At 44.5% G+C, this 15,918-nt stretch overlaps 1 protein-coding gene across 5 annotated transcripts; it reads right to left on the reverse strand.

Moving 5' to 3' along the window:
* Positions 1-307: 307 nt before the first annotated feature.
* gpcpd1 (glycerophosphocholine phosphodiesterase 1) lies at positions 308-15,244 on the reverse strand. 5 transcript variants are annotated; one of them, XM_056428072.1, is made up of 21 exons: positions 14,909-15,244; positions 14,603-14,686; positions 14,031-14,112; positions 13,821-13,905; positions 13,044-13,076; positions 12,841-12,916; positions 11,891-11,932; positions 11,103-11,226; positions 9,949-10,201; positions 9,652-9,814; positions 9,407-9,536; positions 9,228-9,282; positions 9,047-9,139; positions 8,850-8,927; positions 8,453-8,492; positions 8,243-8,301; positions 7,948-8,013; positions 7,364-7,500; positions 6,851-6,986; positions 6,576-6,736; positions 308-1,676 (listed from the first exon to the last, which is right to left on the reverse strand). In XM_056428072.1, the coding sequence occupies exons 2-21, from the start codon at positions 14,649-14,651 to the stop codon at positions 1,466-1,468; spliced, it is 2,073 nt and encodes a 690-aa protein (XP_056284047.1). In that variant the 5' UTR covers positions 14,652-14,686; positions 14,909-15,244; the 3' UTR covers positions 308-1,465. The 5 variants fall into 5 exon arrangements, with proteins under 5 accessions (XP_056284047.1, XP_056284048.1, XP_056284051.1 ...); XM_056428073.1 differs by lacking the exon at positions 13,044-13,076; XM_056428076.1 differs by lacking the exons at positions 12,841-12,916; positions 13,044-13,076; positions 14,031-14,112; positions 14,909-15,244.
* Positions 15,245-15,918: the final 674 nt, after the last annotated feature.

Consider the following 15,918-nt stretch of genomic DNA (forward strand, 5'->3'; position numbering starts at 1 on the left):
GGACATATGTTTTTGTCTGACATTTTTGTACTTGTTTTATGTTTAGATCACTAAACAAATAAAAAATTTAAGTGACAAAAAGCTTCCGTTTTGTGAATAATTCAGATGTATTAATATCCTACGCCAGAACTAATTGAATATTTTAACTGCGTGCGTCTTGATAATGGCGATGTGGTCGTATTAATGTGAAGCTCTTTAAGTACGACAACTCCCCGAGTTACTCAGAACAATCACTCTGGATGACATAACAGGAGACTGCAGCAAAACAACATGCACCAACCGGATGAGACAGAAAAGAAGTCAAAAGTAACAAATATAGGTATCCATTTTATTTACATTACCCTTTAAAACTTGTCCTGAAGCAACAGTTAAATACTAGATTCATACAGATACAGAGGCCATGCACAACGCAATCATTACAGCTCAGCGTGATGAAAACAGATAGACGAGCTTACGACACCCCGGATGGTTCTTTGCTCCGATCATACGACATACTGCGCTTCCATTGCATTATACGATTACATCATATCAATATGCAAGACGATCGATTATTTCGAGCGTAACCTGCGCCCCAAAACAAACATGATCTTTCATGCAGTGAAACGCACGGGCGTTGTGAAGTTAAAAAAGGAGTCGTCGGAGAGGAGGAAACCACGCGTTCAGTCCGTCTGCGCATCTCAAGTCTAATCCGAGAGAAGACGAGCGAGGCGTCGGCGCAGAAACGGACCCGATTTTTTATTTCATTTCCTCCCCCTTTAAGGCTGTGGTGTGGCCCGCGTGCACGCGGTCACGGATAAAACATTCTGCTGCTTTTCCTTCTTCCTCAAATCATGACAGGAAGAAGAAAAGGACATCGCACATTCGGTATGCGGCGTGTAGAGGACTCAAAAATGAAATAAATGGTTCACGCAGGCTGAGGCGAGCGTTTCTTTTAAAATGGCACCCTGCACCCCCCCCACACCGCCTCACCCAAATTATTTCCGTGCTGAACCCGATAGCAATCGGTTGCTATTTGAGGCGTCGAGAATAACACCGAGGGTAGTGGCTACATGCACGGAAAAGAAAAAAGCGTCACAAACTTTAAACATACAACTTGCGGTTACACTTTTACACCCAGGAAAATAGAATACGCATTGAATTTTGAGCACGGCAGAAAGCTGCAACACGTTGGCTAAATACATCGGTGATGCCGAGCGCGCCACAATGAGACCTCTTCACGGGAGAAAAACACGGCTGTCTTAATGTTTTGGCAAAACATGCACGTCGTTCAACGGAGAGCGTAAATAATAAAGATGCACGTCGGACAGAGATAAAAGTAGAGCAGAAATGGTTTGAGAGGTTTTATAATTGTGATCAAGTGTTGCAGACGTAAAGAAATCAACGAGTATTTGGACGACCTTCAAGTCAAAATGTTTCCCGTTGGACTCGCCCCGATGACCTTCGCCCCGATGACCGTCGCTCCCGCTCACGAGGAGCTGAGGCCGGAGTCGGACTCCACGCTGCCGGACTCCACGCTGCCGTTGCGGTCCATGGCGGCGCCGCAGAGCATCGTGGAGCAGGGGATGGAGTAGCAGGAGCAGGAGGAGCTCTTGCGGGTCTCGTCGGTGATCACCTCCTGCAGGGTGTGCTGCTCCTCCACCTGGAAGATGTTCTGCTCGCCTTGCTCCTCACAGATGCTGAAGGGGGAGAAAGGGAGGAGGCGGGTTCCGTTAGATCCGTGACGTAGTTTGTCATTTAAAAAAAAAAAAACACTGAATAAAAAGGGATCGAGTTCTCCTGATGGGATAACATGAAACCTCAATCCACACGGAGGGGACCAGAGCATCGCGATAGGGTTGAAATATGTAGAAATACTAATTAGTACGAATATGAATCACCTAAGATGATTAATTTGAACTGTGAATTACGCATCACACTAAACTCTAACTGAACTCATTCTGTAACGTTAAATTACACTCTGCTTGGAATCATTCATTTAAGGAACATTTTTGTAAAACAATATGATTTTAATCACAATCACAATCCACTGACAGTGATTTAAAGATAATATTTAATTTAGAACTATAACTAGGTCAGAGTTATGAATTAATTTTTCACATTTTATCTGGTAAAAGCGAAAGGAAAATGGTTGAATATCCTTCGGGCAAGATGCAAAAACTCTAGTCCGTTTGTATCCTAAACTAAATATCAAAATGGCGGTGCCACCATACACACCACACCAACGCGGCTCATGCGACGTGTTGATAGAAACACAATCCGCTCCATTCACGTCGGCTTGAGGGATGATTGCACCGGCCCCCATACACCGAGTGTAGTAGATCATTCCATCCCCAAATGAACAATGCAATGCGTTGTTCCAGTGAGCTAAACCCTCCCTCCATTGTTGTGGAACAACACAGCGACTGAACGGCTCAGTTTGCAGTTATACATCACATTTAGTCTGTATGCTTTTACGTTGCGTCTGACATGATGTTTTTATTGTTATTGTTCTCCCTTATTTTATTTGCTTCGTCTGTAGATTTTATTTGTAATCTTGTGTTTTTAGGTTTGTTCTTAACATCAGCATCATTGGGACTACAGATGAAAACAGCCTCTTGGCTAACTGGCACATTTACTAAAATGTTTTTATCAATGTGCACTCCCCCTTATAAAATAAACCATTATAAAACATTTTTTTTTTAAAAAAGCGACAAGTATGACCTTTTTATAGTTCAAGCCACGGACAGATATTAAAACATACAAGTTGAACTTTTGCCATCTGGGAGGATGACGTCAGGGTAAAAAGAAGAAGAAAGTCTCCACAGTACAAGTCATCAACCCCCCTCTTAAAGTGGCGGAGGAAGCTCATCGCTCACGAGAGCGAATGTAATCCGTCCGTCAAGCAGGGGATTCTGATAACGCTGGACGTGTTTTCACGAGAGAGGCCGGCGAAGGCGTCGTCACGTGACCGAGAACGGCAGAGACTCATTTATAATCCCACAAAGAATGTCTGGTGCAATCAACCCCGCGGCAGCGCGAGCGGGTCGTCAGCAAGCGGAAAACCGGTTGGCCCGCACACGCTGCCGAGCTGGGAGCGGCCGTAAACGCCATCCCTCGCACGCAGGGCGACTTCCACGTATCCGCTTTAGCCTATTCGATTACAATCAGCAGTTCCCAACGCAGGAGTGTTATCAGAGTTCATACGCATTTTGACCGATGGTTTTCCAGGACTTTAAACCAAATGTCCATGACCAAACTGAAATCTCGGTATAAAACATGAACAATTTTGAAAATGTTGCGTATCGAGAGCGTACGCCGGCTTATATTTTGAGCGTCTTTCTTTAAAAAAAACCATATTAATTATTTTTAAACTCGGCGTAAATGAACATGTGATTATAACAAATTTCCATGACTTTTCCAAAACTTTTATGATTTATGTTTTTTTAAGCTATTTTTCTAGGCCTGGAAATAGCCATTTTAAAAATTCCATGACTTTTCCAGGTTTTCCATGACCGTACCAACCCTGTTTTGAATAAAGGGTTAAAAATTACAGTTTTAATTTTTTTACTCCGATTAATCGGAAAAAATAATCAACAGATTAATCGATTATCAAAATAATCGTTAGTTGCAGCCCTAATACATATACATATATAATACTTTAAATTAAACAAATGACCAGCGAACTTTCCAGTTAAGGTGCGGTCACTTATATTTTGAGCGTCTTTCTTTAAAAAACATTCATTATTTCTTTCAAAACTTATGATTTACGTTTTTTCCATGACTTTTCCAGGCCGGGAAATGACCATTTTAAAATTCCATGACTTTTCCAGGTTTTCCATGACCGTAAGAACCCTGGTTTATATATATTTTTCTGTTGGTCCAACCAGAAGCCAAACAGGTCAAGTCACGCCGCCTCATGCATGATAGATTACAGTTGAGTATCACGAAGAGCATGCCGAGCATAAGAGGAGCCCTTTCATAACGGAAAACAAGAAGCAGCCATTCAAAGAAACAAAAGTGGAGTGACACTAGCAAAAACGAAATACAAATTAAAACATGGCAGTTGATCAATCGAACTGCAAAAAATCCAGAAAGATGAAAGCTGCTCTCAAAGAAATTATCAGCCAGGAGTGAGTAAATAAACAAAAAACACAGCCGGGAACCAGAGAGGACGTTACGGTACCCTGAAGAACTTGAGTCAAAATATGGCACCTCGCATTCACAAATTCTGGAAGGAAAGGAGGAACAGTTATCACAATGACCTGGAGGGGCTCCAACGGGTTTGAGATCGAACGGGAAGTCACATCTGGAGTCTGCAGGGACTGGAGACTATGAGTCATGTAGTCACTGTAGACTATGAGTCATGTAGTCACTGTAGACTATGAGTCATGAAGTCACTGTAGACTATGAGTCATGAAGTCACTGTAGACTATGGGTCATGTAGTCACTGTAGACTATGAGTCATGTAGTCACTGTAGACTATGGGTCATGTAGTCACTGTAGACTATGAGTCATGAAGTCACTGTAGACTATGGGTCATGTAGTCACTGTAGACTATGAGTCATGTAGTCACTGTAGACTATGAGTCATGAAGTCACTGTAGACTATGAGTCATGAAGTCACTGTAGACTATGAGTCATGAAGTCACTGTAGACTATGAGTCATGTAGTCACTGTAGACTATGAGTCATGTAGTCACTGTAGACTATGAGTCATGTAGTCACTGTAGACTATGAGTCATGTAGTCACTGTAGACTATGGGTCATGTAGTCACTGTAGACTATGAGTCATGTAGTCACTGTAGACTATGAGTCATGAAGTCACTGTAGACTATGGGTCATGTAGTCACTGTAGACTATGAGTCATGTAGTCACTGTAGACTATGAGTCATGAAGTCACTGTAGACTATGAGTCATGAAGTCACTGTAGACTATGAGTCATGAAGTCACTGTAGACTATGGGTCATGAAGTCACTGTAGACTATGAGTCATGTAGTCACTGTAGACTATGGGTCATGAAGTCACTGTAGACTATGAGTCATGATCATGAAGTCACTGTAGACTATGAGTCATGTAGTCACTGTAGACTATGGGTCATGTAGTCACTGTAGACTATGAGTCATGTAGTCACTGTAGACTATGAGTCATGTAGTCACTGTAGACTATGAGTCATGTAGTCACTGTAGACTATGGGTCATGTAGTCACTGTAGACTATGAGTCATGTAGTCACTGTAGACTATGGGTCATGTAGTCACTGTAGACTATGAGTCATGTAGTCACTGTAGACTATGGGTCATGTAGTCACTGTAGACTATGAGTCATGTAGTCACTGTAGACTATGGGTCATGTAGTCACTGTAGACTATGAGTCATGTAGTCACTGTAGACTATGGGTCATGTAGTCACTGTAGACTATGAGTCATGTAGTCACTGTAGACTATGAGTCATGTAGTCACTGTAGACTATGAGTCATGTAGTCACTGTAGACTATGGGTCATGTAGTCACTGTAGACTATGAGTCATGAAGTCACTGTAGACTATGGGTCATGAAGTCACTGTAGACTATGAGTCATGTAGTCACTGTAGACTATGAGTCATGTAGTCACTGTAGACTATGAGTCATGTAGTCACTGTAGACTATGGGTCATGTAGTCACTGTAGACTATGAGTCATGAAGTCACTGTAGACTATGAGTCATGTAGTCACTGTAGACTATGGGTCATGAAGTCACTGTAGACTATGGGTCATGTAGTCACTGTAGACTATGAGTCATGTAGTCACTGTAGACTATGAGTCATGTAGTCACTGTAGACTATGAGTCATGTAGTCACTGTAGACTATGAGTCATGAAGTCACTGTAGACTATGGGTCATGTAGTCACTGTAGACTATGAGTCATGAAGTCACTGTAGACTATGAGTCATGTAGTCACTGTAGACTATGAGTCATGAAGTCACTGTAGACTATGAGTCATGAAGTCACTGTAGACTATGAGTCATGTAGTCACTGTAGACTATGAGTCATGTAGTCACTGTAGACTATGGGTCATGAAGTCACATCTGGAGTCTGCAGGGTCTGTTGTGTTGTAAACTACGGGTTCACGTCTTCTTTTCTTTCCTGCAGGGGTCTGAAAAAACAACGTCTGGGCTAAAGTGCAAATGACGTGAATGTAGAGCAAATGTCCCCGCATGGTGAAAGGCAGAAGTGAAACCACAGGACAGGCCGTGCCGACGGTGCAGCTTTTCTGTCCACCGTTATGCAACAGCGTTGACGCGCCGTCGCCGAGTCCACAGTGACAGACGCCTGCCAAAAGCTCGATGACATAACCTTGAAGCCAGTGGAACCTCGCCGACAAGACGGAGCCTATGGAAAAATAACACGCCGCCGTGTCTGGCGCGCACCGATCCAATTGACATAAGCGAAAGGCCTGATTAACGGCGCCGGCCTCGGGCCGAAGCGGAGACACAATAGCACAGTGTGTGCCGTACAGTTCGACCCCGGCGAGAGATTGTCGCTCGAAAACTCAGAAACTGAATGTTTGAAGAGGAATTTGTTTAGAACAGCGTCACCTTGCTCTAAACGCCGCGTTGTGAACCGACCTGTCGTAGATGATCCCGTCGATGCCCTGCTCCCGCAGCTTCCGCCGGATCTCGTGCTCGTTGTTGTCGTCTCCCCAGCTGAACACCACCAGGCCTTTGGACTGGGCGTCCCCGATGTAGGACAGGTTCTTCAGCAGCTCCTCGGCGTGGCCGCTGATGCCCTGAAGGAACACAGAGAAACACACCGGGTTCAGTCGTTCGGCGACAATCGGATGCAAGCTGAGCAATCTGTTCTCGGTAATAAAAAATGTTTAAAAAAAGGTCTCGCATCTCACCAGAATATTCTCACTCTGGGCGAAACTTATGGCGATCTGAGTGGTCTGGCAGCGGATGTCCATCAGCTCAGAGTAGTTCTCTGAAATCCCCTGAGTGAGGAAGAGGATGGGGTACTTGTTCTGCTTTCGACGCACCCTGAGGGGAACGGAGGAAGAGGTGTCAGCCGCTGTCGGGGGAGCGCCGTCTGCGTTTAGAACCGCATCCTGCAGCATGCGGAGGCGTCCTGACAGGCTACTTGGATTTCTCTTGGAAACGGAATCAACACAAGTATGACATGTCTGAACTGACTGAAGCAGAATTAACACGCACTCTTTAAAGTCGATGTATTCTCTTCAACGACGTGTTCATAATAATGCGTCTGAAGGTTAGGAGAAGGCCTTCTACGGGCCTCCGTCTGAGACCTCGTAACCCCTCGAGGTTAGCCGAAAGGTTATCGCGTCGCCGGCTAGCAGGATCGTCTCCAGCCTAATCAAATCTAGGGCACACTTGATCCTCGGCTGAGCGGCGCTCACATGGTGCAGATATCGGGATCGAAGCAGGAGAAGACGATGCGTCTGTCTCCTCCTTTTAGCAGAATGCAGGACAGGATGGTGTCGAGGAAGGCGTTCATGTTGAAGTAGGACGATAGTTTGCCGTCCCACGACCCGTCCTGTGAAGAGAAAGAAGCATTAATCCCACGTGTTTACCGCGAGAATATTCCCACGAGGCGTATTTATTGAGCAGGCGATTACATCGTCGACCCTGCCGACTAAAGCCTCGTCACACCGCTCGACTTTAGCCCCAATTTTCCCCTCGTTGGCAGTTTTTTGGAGCCGCCGTCAACGAGGCACATGGCAGGTATCTAGCGTGCTAATACCGTGGACGTGTCTGGGAGCCACAACCAATGAGAGCGCGAGAGGGGGGGAGGGGTCGGCTACACGAACAGGAAGTTTACCGTTCATGTTGCGTGAGCAACATACCAAAATTGTTGTTGCACCTCGAGGAAAGCGAGGCTAGTCATAGCTACGAAATGTGAACAGATGGGAACCCAGCGTGACGACCAGAAAGGCCCCGGGGAGGGAGATGGAATCCTTCACGTGTCGGCGGCGGAACCCACCTTCATCTGGCAGATCCATTTGAGCTCGATGTTGAAGCCCACGTGCTCGGGAATGGCTTGAAAGATCTGGGAGAGAGGTACGAGGGTGTTCGTGTTACTATGACAACATACAGGCGGGTAAACATTTAGAGAGTCGGTTGCTGAACAGGACGTTCGTTGGCAGAGAGAACCATCAAACAGGTCGGGGAAGGGAGCTCCTAAACCTTCATGCTTATGCATAGATATAAACAGAGTGAAGGCGAACAGCTCAGACTGGTTAGATGAACTATTTAACGATCATGATGAACAAAGGTACCTGCGACAGAGACGGGAACGGCTGATGCTCGTCGATTTCCTCCTCCTCGTCCATCAGATCTGAACCGGCAAACAGACGGCCGTTAATATCATATAAAGGAAACTCTACATTCAGCTGCACGCGTCACTCTGCTGTGAAGAGACGCACGCCGGGCTTTTTCATCACTTTTGAGACGTGATGAAAACACAAACACAAACAATGGGTGCTTACCGTCGTCATCACTTTCTTTGGTGGCAGTGGCGTGGACCAGCTGCGAAACACAAAGAGTACTTTAGCGACTCCGGAACCCACACATGACGACATGGAAATGTTTTGGATCATGAATATTTCTTTGTCACTTATGATGAATTCGCATCATGCTTCTCCCACTGAGCAGCCACTAACCCCAATGCTTCAGTGGCTGATGCAAGACACGGTTAGACGACTATGTGTTCAATAGAATAAAATCGGGTGGATGCAAATGTCCCGTTTGTAGAGGAAGGCACGACGTAAAGACATTTGAATGTGCAGGGAAAGCAGCGGTGTAACTAACATCAACGTGTTCACTTTCATCTCGAAAGGACCAAAATAAGGTTTATTTCAACCTCGGTTGCATTTAGTTTTTTACCTTGAGAAGCTGCAGCTGGTCAAACGTCAAGTCTTTGACTGGCACCTCGATGAGCTCCAGAGACTTCTTGTCATTTTTCTGTCAAGTAACAAAAAGTGATGATGATTAATGGATGTCAGCTGTGACGTGAATGAATTTGCATCCTTCTAAATGGAAATGCCAAGACGGAAGTTCATGCATGTCCTTCATTGCTGTACCTTCTTTGTGGATATGCAGCACGTCAGATCGTGGTAAACAATGGGAACGGCGTCCTTGGAGAGGTGAACATCAAACTCGACGTAGGCCGCCCCCTACGAGTACACGGGGAACAAATGATTGAGGCCAAAGTCCTGTAGAGGTAAACGGTCCCGGGGGCTTGAGCCGCTCTGCGTCACTCACGTGGTTGGCGGCCCTTTTGAATGAGGCGATGGTGTTCTCCCTGACTCTTTGGTGCCTGGAAAAACACACATTTAAAAACGGTTGGTTTTCTGGCAGCAGACGTATTGATCCCAACTGACACTCACACCTATTGTGCCGATAATCTTTCTTTGAGGTGCGCCTTCAACCCGATGACTCACTTGGCTGCATGCGTGCTCCCGGCGCCTCGGTGACCCACATTCAGAGTACTTCTTTTCTTCCAGTACTTGGTGAAGGAGGAGCTCATGTCACATTGCAGCCCTTGGATTGGCGTGATCACCAGGTAGTCCACTGGAAAACAACGACGAGGAGGTAAGTAAACTGGTTTCTTCACACATCGTTTGAAACAAAGCTCAAACCGTTCCTCTCTTCCCTTCACAGTTTGAAACGTCAAGAATAATCTCACCTCGGACTTTCCCGATGGTCTGTCTCGAATTTCGCCCCATGATGGGAAGCGTGGAAACTCCTTGGTCCCTCCCGCTCTCGGAGAAAGAGGAGGAGAGGAGGCAGGCCGTGCCCACGTAACCCGGGAGACCGTCACCCTGGACCACGTGCACGCTCATGTCCTCCTGTGAAACACAGCCGGCGAACGAGTGAAACCCCCAATCAAAAGCAAACAGACCGATCTAATCTCACGGTGCCTGATATGCTGGTCTAGAACACTCATTGAATCAAGGTTTATCGAGAGGCCGCCGAGCGTCACCTCAAAGAACTCAAAGGTGAGCTCCAGGTTGTACGGGTCCATGCTGTGGATGCTGTACTCGGTCCACTGGGAGGGCTCCAGCGCGTAGCCACACTCGGGCTGAGAGTGGCGGGACTTGTAGCCGTTGGCACTGATCATGCTGATCTCCAGCGTGGTGGTCTCCTTGTGCACGGACACGGGACCGGGCACACCTCCATCCTCCACGTCCTCATCCTCCTCTTCCTCCTCTAATCCTTCTAGTGTCAGCTTGATTCTGTGTCAGGCGGGTAAAATAAAGACAGTTAAATACACAGATAGTGAAATCGGCAAAGATAAAACAATCAAAAAACACAAATAAATGGTTAAATTGAGTCATGTTTTACTCTTTGTATCTCTTATTTATACGCATGTCACACTGATGGTGTGTTCACACCGGACGCGTCGAAATTACATGCAAAGTCAATGCACAGCTGCGTAGAAGCTACGTATTTTCCAGCGAGCAGCGAGTCAGACGCGTTTGAAGCAGCACCAACAGAGGGTTTGCTGCCGGGCGAACAGACGCAGCTCGTTGACGCGCGAGTTGAAATTTCCCAATTCCGGCAGCAAAAACGCGTGAGTCATAGTTGCGTCAGCCAATCAGCGTTGAGCAGCTCCGCTCGTCATCGTCCTGCCGGTTTAGAAAATGGAGGAAAAGATTATTGTCGCCGTCTGTGGGCACCCCGAACTTTATGACACGACTCTTTTTACTTACCGAAACAATAGCTATAAAGATGAAGCGTGGAAGAAGGTCGGAGAAGCTATTTGTTGTACTTTACTATGAACCAACCGCCGGCATATGTGTTTCATGGCAGAGGAGATCTGCCGCCGTAGGTGGAAAAGTCTCAGACACGTATCAAAGAGAGAAGAGAGAGAGAGCAGCGAGAAGCGCAGCTCGGTCCACTAAAAAGTGGAAGTACTCTGTGGTCGCGACGCGTCTGAACACACTTTTTTTTCTCCACGCGCGTCGAGACTGCTGCGTCAGACGCGTCCAGAATGTTTTCGCCGCGTCCGGTGTGAACGCACCATTAGGCAACAGGCAGGGTAACAGCAGCACTGAAATGAGCCACTGATCCGCCTCATGTCACTTTCAAGTCAAACTTTCTCCGGCGGGTGTTGAGTTCGACCCCGAGTCTTACCTGAACCGAGACCTCTTGTATTTCTTCTTAGTGATGGACACCGGCGGCATCCTAGAATGATGCAGGCGCAGGCGGATCTCTGTCTGGCATGTGAGCCACCCAGAGTCAACACAGTTCACCCCATCTGGGAATAAGAGGGACACGGGAAGGAAGCATGTGACGACAACGTGTATATATATATATCCATCAAAGAGCGACAATAGGGAACAGGCGACTGTTTGCTCCGCTGTAAATAATGACTTCAAAAAGTGTACAAAAAACAGGAAGTGACGACAATGTGGCCTCCGGGGGTTTTAGCAGGGTTCTTACACATGTTGACCAACGGATTTCCAGGACTTTTCCAGGACTTTAAACCAAATTTCCATGACCAAACTAAAATCTCGGTAGAAAACATGATTTTTTAAATAGAAAATTTAGCGTACGCCGGCTTATATTTTGAGTGTCTTTCTTTGAAAATATATTAATTATTTCAAACTCCATGAACTCAAATGAACATGTGATTATAACACATTTCCATGACTTTTCCAAAACTTTTATGATTTAAGTTTTTTTCCATGACTTTTCCAGGCCTGGAAATGACCATTTTAAAATTCCATGACTTTTCCAGGTCTTCCATGACCGTACGAACCCCGTTTTAGTTTTCCGGGGGCATTGCGTAACATCAATAAGGAATTCAGTTGTACAGTACATGGGGATTTTACATTCAGTAAACATGCATCTTAGGAACACTGTTGTTGTATTTGTTGTGCACAGCGGTGGCTTCATGTTTGTTTGTGTATCAAACTTACTGTGAATTCCAAATTGGCCGTCGTCAATAGTTTGGTGTGACGCTGCAATAAAAAAGGAAAAGAAACATTAGGAACCGGGTACAAGAATCTCCGATGTAAAAAGGGCGTGGTCAAATAAAACATAAGCATTTCCTGTACACACACGCACACAGGAAAGGCTCAGCGTGACGCCTTCAATGCTCTGAACTGATCAGTAAAATACATTTGATTCTATAAAAACTGTCCCACTGTGACACCGAGCATGAAACCACTCAGAACTCAAACAAAAACACATCTGAGTTGAATTTTTTTATTATTAAGAAACCTCATATTTATATAAAAAAAAAAAAATCATATTCTAGGATGAAACTTGTATTAGTTTATTTGCTAGAAGACAGAAGAGGAGAAAGAAAAAAGGATCGGGGGGACATCCAGGGGATCAGACTATTGTACCATTCGAGCTCATTTTTAATGATCTTTGCCTAGTGGTGTGGGGAATCAGTACAGATATGGAGAGTTTCAAAATAGCAGATAACCAGTGAGAAAATATGCATGTATATAAAAGAGTTGTTGCGTATAATCGCATTGTAGACAGAATTTAAAAGGTGCCCAGATTCCTACCCAGAGGTTAGGTCAACACAAGGGCTTCTAACTAGAGAGGTCAACTATATTGGTTGATGACATTTACTGCATTGCAGTGTTTACTCCGCAGCTATAGATTAGACCGGCGAGGCTTGCTCTCTGGAGACGGGAAACGCTGCACTCGGGTATTTTCATTTCGTCATACGCGTTGCATAAGACAACATCCCAACGAGGTCAGCTCGACCCGATGTGATCCTTCACCTTCAGTGTTAACATTCCACTACATTAAGTGTTGATGGCCAACTGGGACATGTTGTCCACGGGGAGGTTTTGAGGGGGACGAGTATGACGCATAGTTTACAAAAAAAGAAATTCTCTCCATTCTATACCTGTGGGGCTCATCATGCGGGGCTGTTGATGGGTCTCCCACATATTGACTATCACTTGACAGGGACCCCCTGCACTCTGCAATTCCAATGGTTGGTACAATGTTAGGGATTTCAAATCAGATACATTGCTATACGTTTCACTCTGATTTCAATGCCGCTGTTGGACTAGAGTGTCAGAAAGGATTTAGAGCTGGTATAGTCACCAATCCCCATATGTCAGTCCCCCTGGTTGAATTCTGAAAAGGGAATTTGTTAGTGAAGAGAAGAAAAAGAAAATGGCTTCAGTTACACAATGAGCTGCTCTCTTCATCTGTAACAAAGAATAATTAATATTCACGATGTATATTATATCATTATGGATTGGAAGGGAACAAATACTGCTCGAATTGTGAAAAAAAACATTCCCCCCCCATCGGAGTTAAAAAATCGGGATTGCTGCAAACATTTTTGCAAAGTCACGAGTGTAACTGCAGTTTCTTAAATTTCAAGGACGACTTTGATTCCATGAAAAAATCAAAGCCCTGGCGCAGCCTGGGTCAACCGTTGAAAGCCAGGGGTCGTTGAGCCTATGCCATTAATAAAGTGATGCGATTCACTAACGGCACAGGACACAAACACGCGAGTGAGCCAAGTCAACGCCCACGACGTCAATCAAAACCGTGAAAAACAAAGACACACCCGTACTAGAATATTATAAAGGAGAGAGCTAGATAATATATTTTAAAGCTGTGCCCTGAAGGCATGAACATATGAAAAGAGATGACATACTTTGTTCTTTTTTTTTTACAACAAATTCTTTCAGTCACAGCCACAGACAAACTAATACAACTCGTTTTCCTCGTCCGCGCTGAGGAGCTGTAACAGGAAAGGTATGAATTTACAGGGCGTTTAAATTTAACAATATTTAACTTTAGCTACTGCTTTCAAAGGGTTATCTTTGACAACATGTTCCCGCTGTAGATACGGGGCACTCTGTTCACCTTTGACTGCAGGAAGAATCCTTTGAGGTAGCGGTACTTGGACACAGCTCCTATAGGCACAGAGACGGTGGTCGTCCATGTGTTTCTGTTGGGGAGGAAACACGCGCGTTAATATTTAAGATGGGCGTAATAGCAAGAGAGGCATCCTTTGCTTGCAACATAGTACAGAAGTTCACACGACTGCGACATTACACGTGAAGTTTAACGTACCCATCATAGTGTAAAATCGTGGCATTTTGATAGTGCCAGCTCCCCAGGGCCTCACAGCCACCAACAATTGCAATCACCTCTCCTGGAAATGTTCAAATTGATCTTTTATATTTATATATATATCTATATAAATAATATATATATGTAATATAAATAATATATATATAATATAAATAATATATATATATTTAAAAAAGACACAAAGATAACTGATATTTATAACAACCTTTCCACTTTTAAACTACAATGTGCAGATATGAACACGTTTTAAATGGCTCACTAAATAAGGAAATGCTGACAAGGGCCATACATCATCTTCCATGCCGTGTCTAATATAATATATAAGACATGCTAACTTTCTTTTATCCTAACCTCCATTTTGTGTGTCTGAACTGTGTGTAAAAATAAGTACACAACTCGTGCAATGATTTAAAAACGTGTGGACGGATACTACAACAACGTGGCGCAATACACTTCAAAAAATCAGAAAATCATTTAGAAGAAAAAATAAATGATTAACATATCCAATGTTATAATTCAACACGTTTTACGACACAGCCTGACATGTTTACCTGGGGATGTTTCGCCTCTGACGATGAAAGTCACCTGTGCGGTCTCCATGGTGGATTTGGAACAGGGAAAGACGGGAGCAGCAGCTGAAAGACATCCACACATTGCATTTAACGAGACACACGACAACACAGCGTTAGCACTATTAATGGACAGTAAATAAAAAAAGGTGCTTTATAGATATTGTCGCTTGAGAAGTGCGCTAGCTTATCAAACCGCCCGTTACCAGTGAGGTCCACGTATATTAGCTTGCTAGCGGTAACTAACAGCAAGCTAGTCTAGAAGCTAACGATATTAGTATCAACTACCTTCGGGATGTTGGCCGCTGGCGAACGGGTTCTCCTCGGGGGTCTTGGAGATGGAGGAGGTGGCGGCGAGCCAAGTACAGCTATCCCACAGCGATGCACCGGTGTAACATGAGGCTCCGCGAAAGCATCAATACCAGCTGGTTCAGAGTTAACCGAAAAAAGAGAGCGCTCTCTCAGCACTAACTAACTAGCTAAGTATTCCCAGGGCAAAATGAACGCCAACGGCCACGCAGTAATGAACAACATAGATGTAGCGCGAGCAAATGTATCTCAGGTTAAAATAACCCGACCGCTACCGAGGGAGGTTAAACAATGGTTGAGACTTGGGCGAAATGCATATCAAGGAGACACCAGCATCAAGTTCGGTAAAATGGAGCGCGGTAATTCCGGTATAGACTTTCAAAGTAAAAACATAATCATGAAATAAATTGAGATACGGTATGATTATTCTTTTTTTAAAGAAGAAACATCACAGTATTTATGCAGGTTAAAATGCTTTATTTGATGTAATCGGTTAAATTGTGTGCATGGTCTCGGTATGTCCCTTACTATCTCCCCGAATCGAGTACGTAACCCTTTTATTTTGAAAGTATAATATTTACATGTCCGGACGTTCTCTGGCTTCCGCCCGCTTCTTGATGAAGCCGGATCAGACCGCCGGGTTCTGGATCCGCAGCGTGTCAGTTTCCTGCGTTTAAATAACATCGGAATAAACCTCGGAAACACCCACAAAGTGGTAAACAAACCACCCAAAACAGTAAAACGCGTAGCTTTTAGTTTGCAACAAACATCACAGACGGCACTCGTATGTTATATTGTACATTAAATGTATTAACGCAGTACATATCAGTCGTAAAATAAAATATGACAGCAATAAAACTAGATTGTTTGACCATTTACGACCAAATGAGTTGTAAATAGCAATGGCTTAGGAAAAATGTATGTTCAGGAAAATTGCTTTGCTTGGCAACAAGGTCAAATATGTGCAAGGACTGTAAGTATAAATCAAT

The sequence above is a fragment of the Pseudoliparis swirei genome, chromosome 12 (genome assembly GCF_029220125.1).
Source record: "Pseudoliparis swirei isolate HS2019 ecotype Mariana Trench chromosome 12, NWPU_hadal_v1, whole genome shotgun sequence".
NCBI classification, from domain to species: domain Eukaryota; kingdom Metazoa; phylum Chordata; class Actinopteri; order Perciformes; family Liparidae; genus Pseudoliparis; species Pseudoliparis swirei.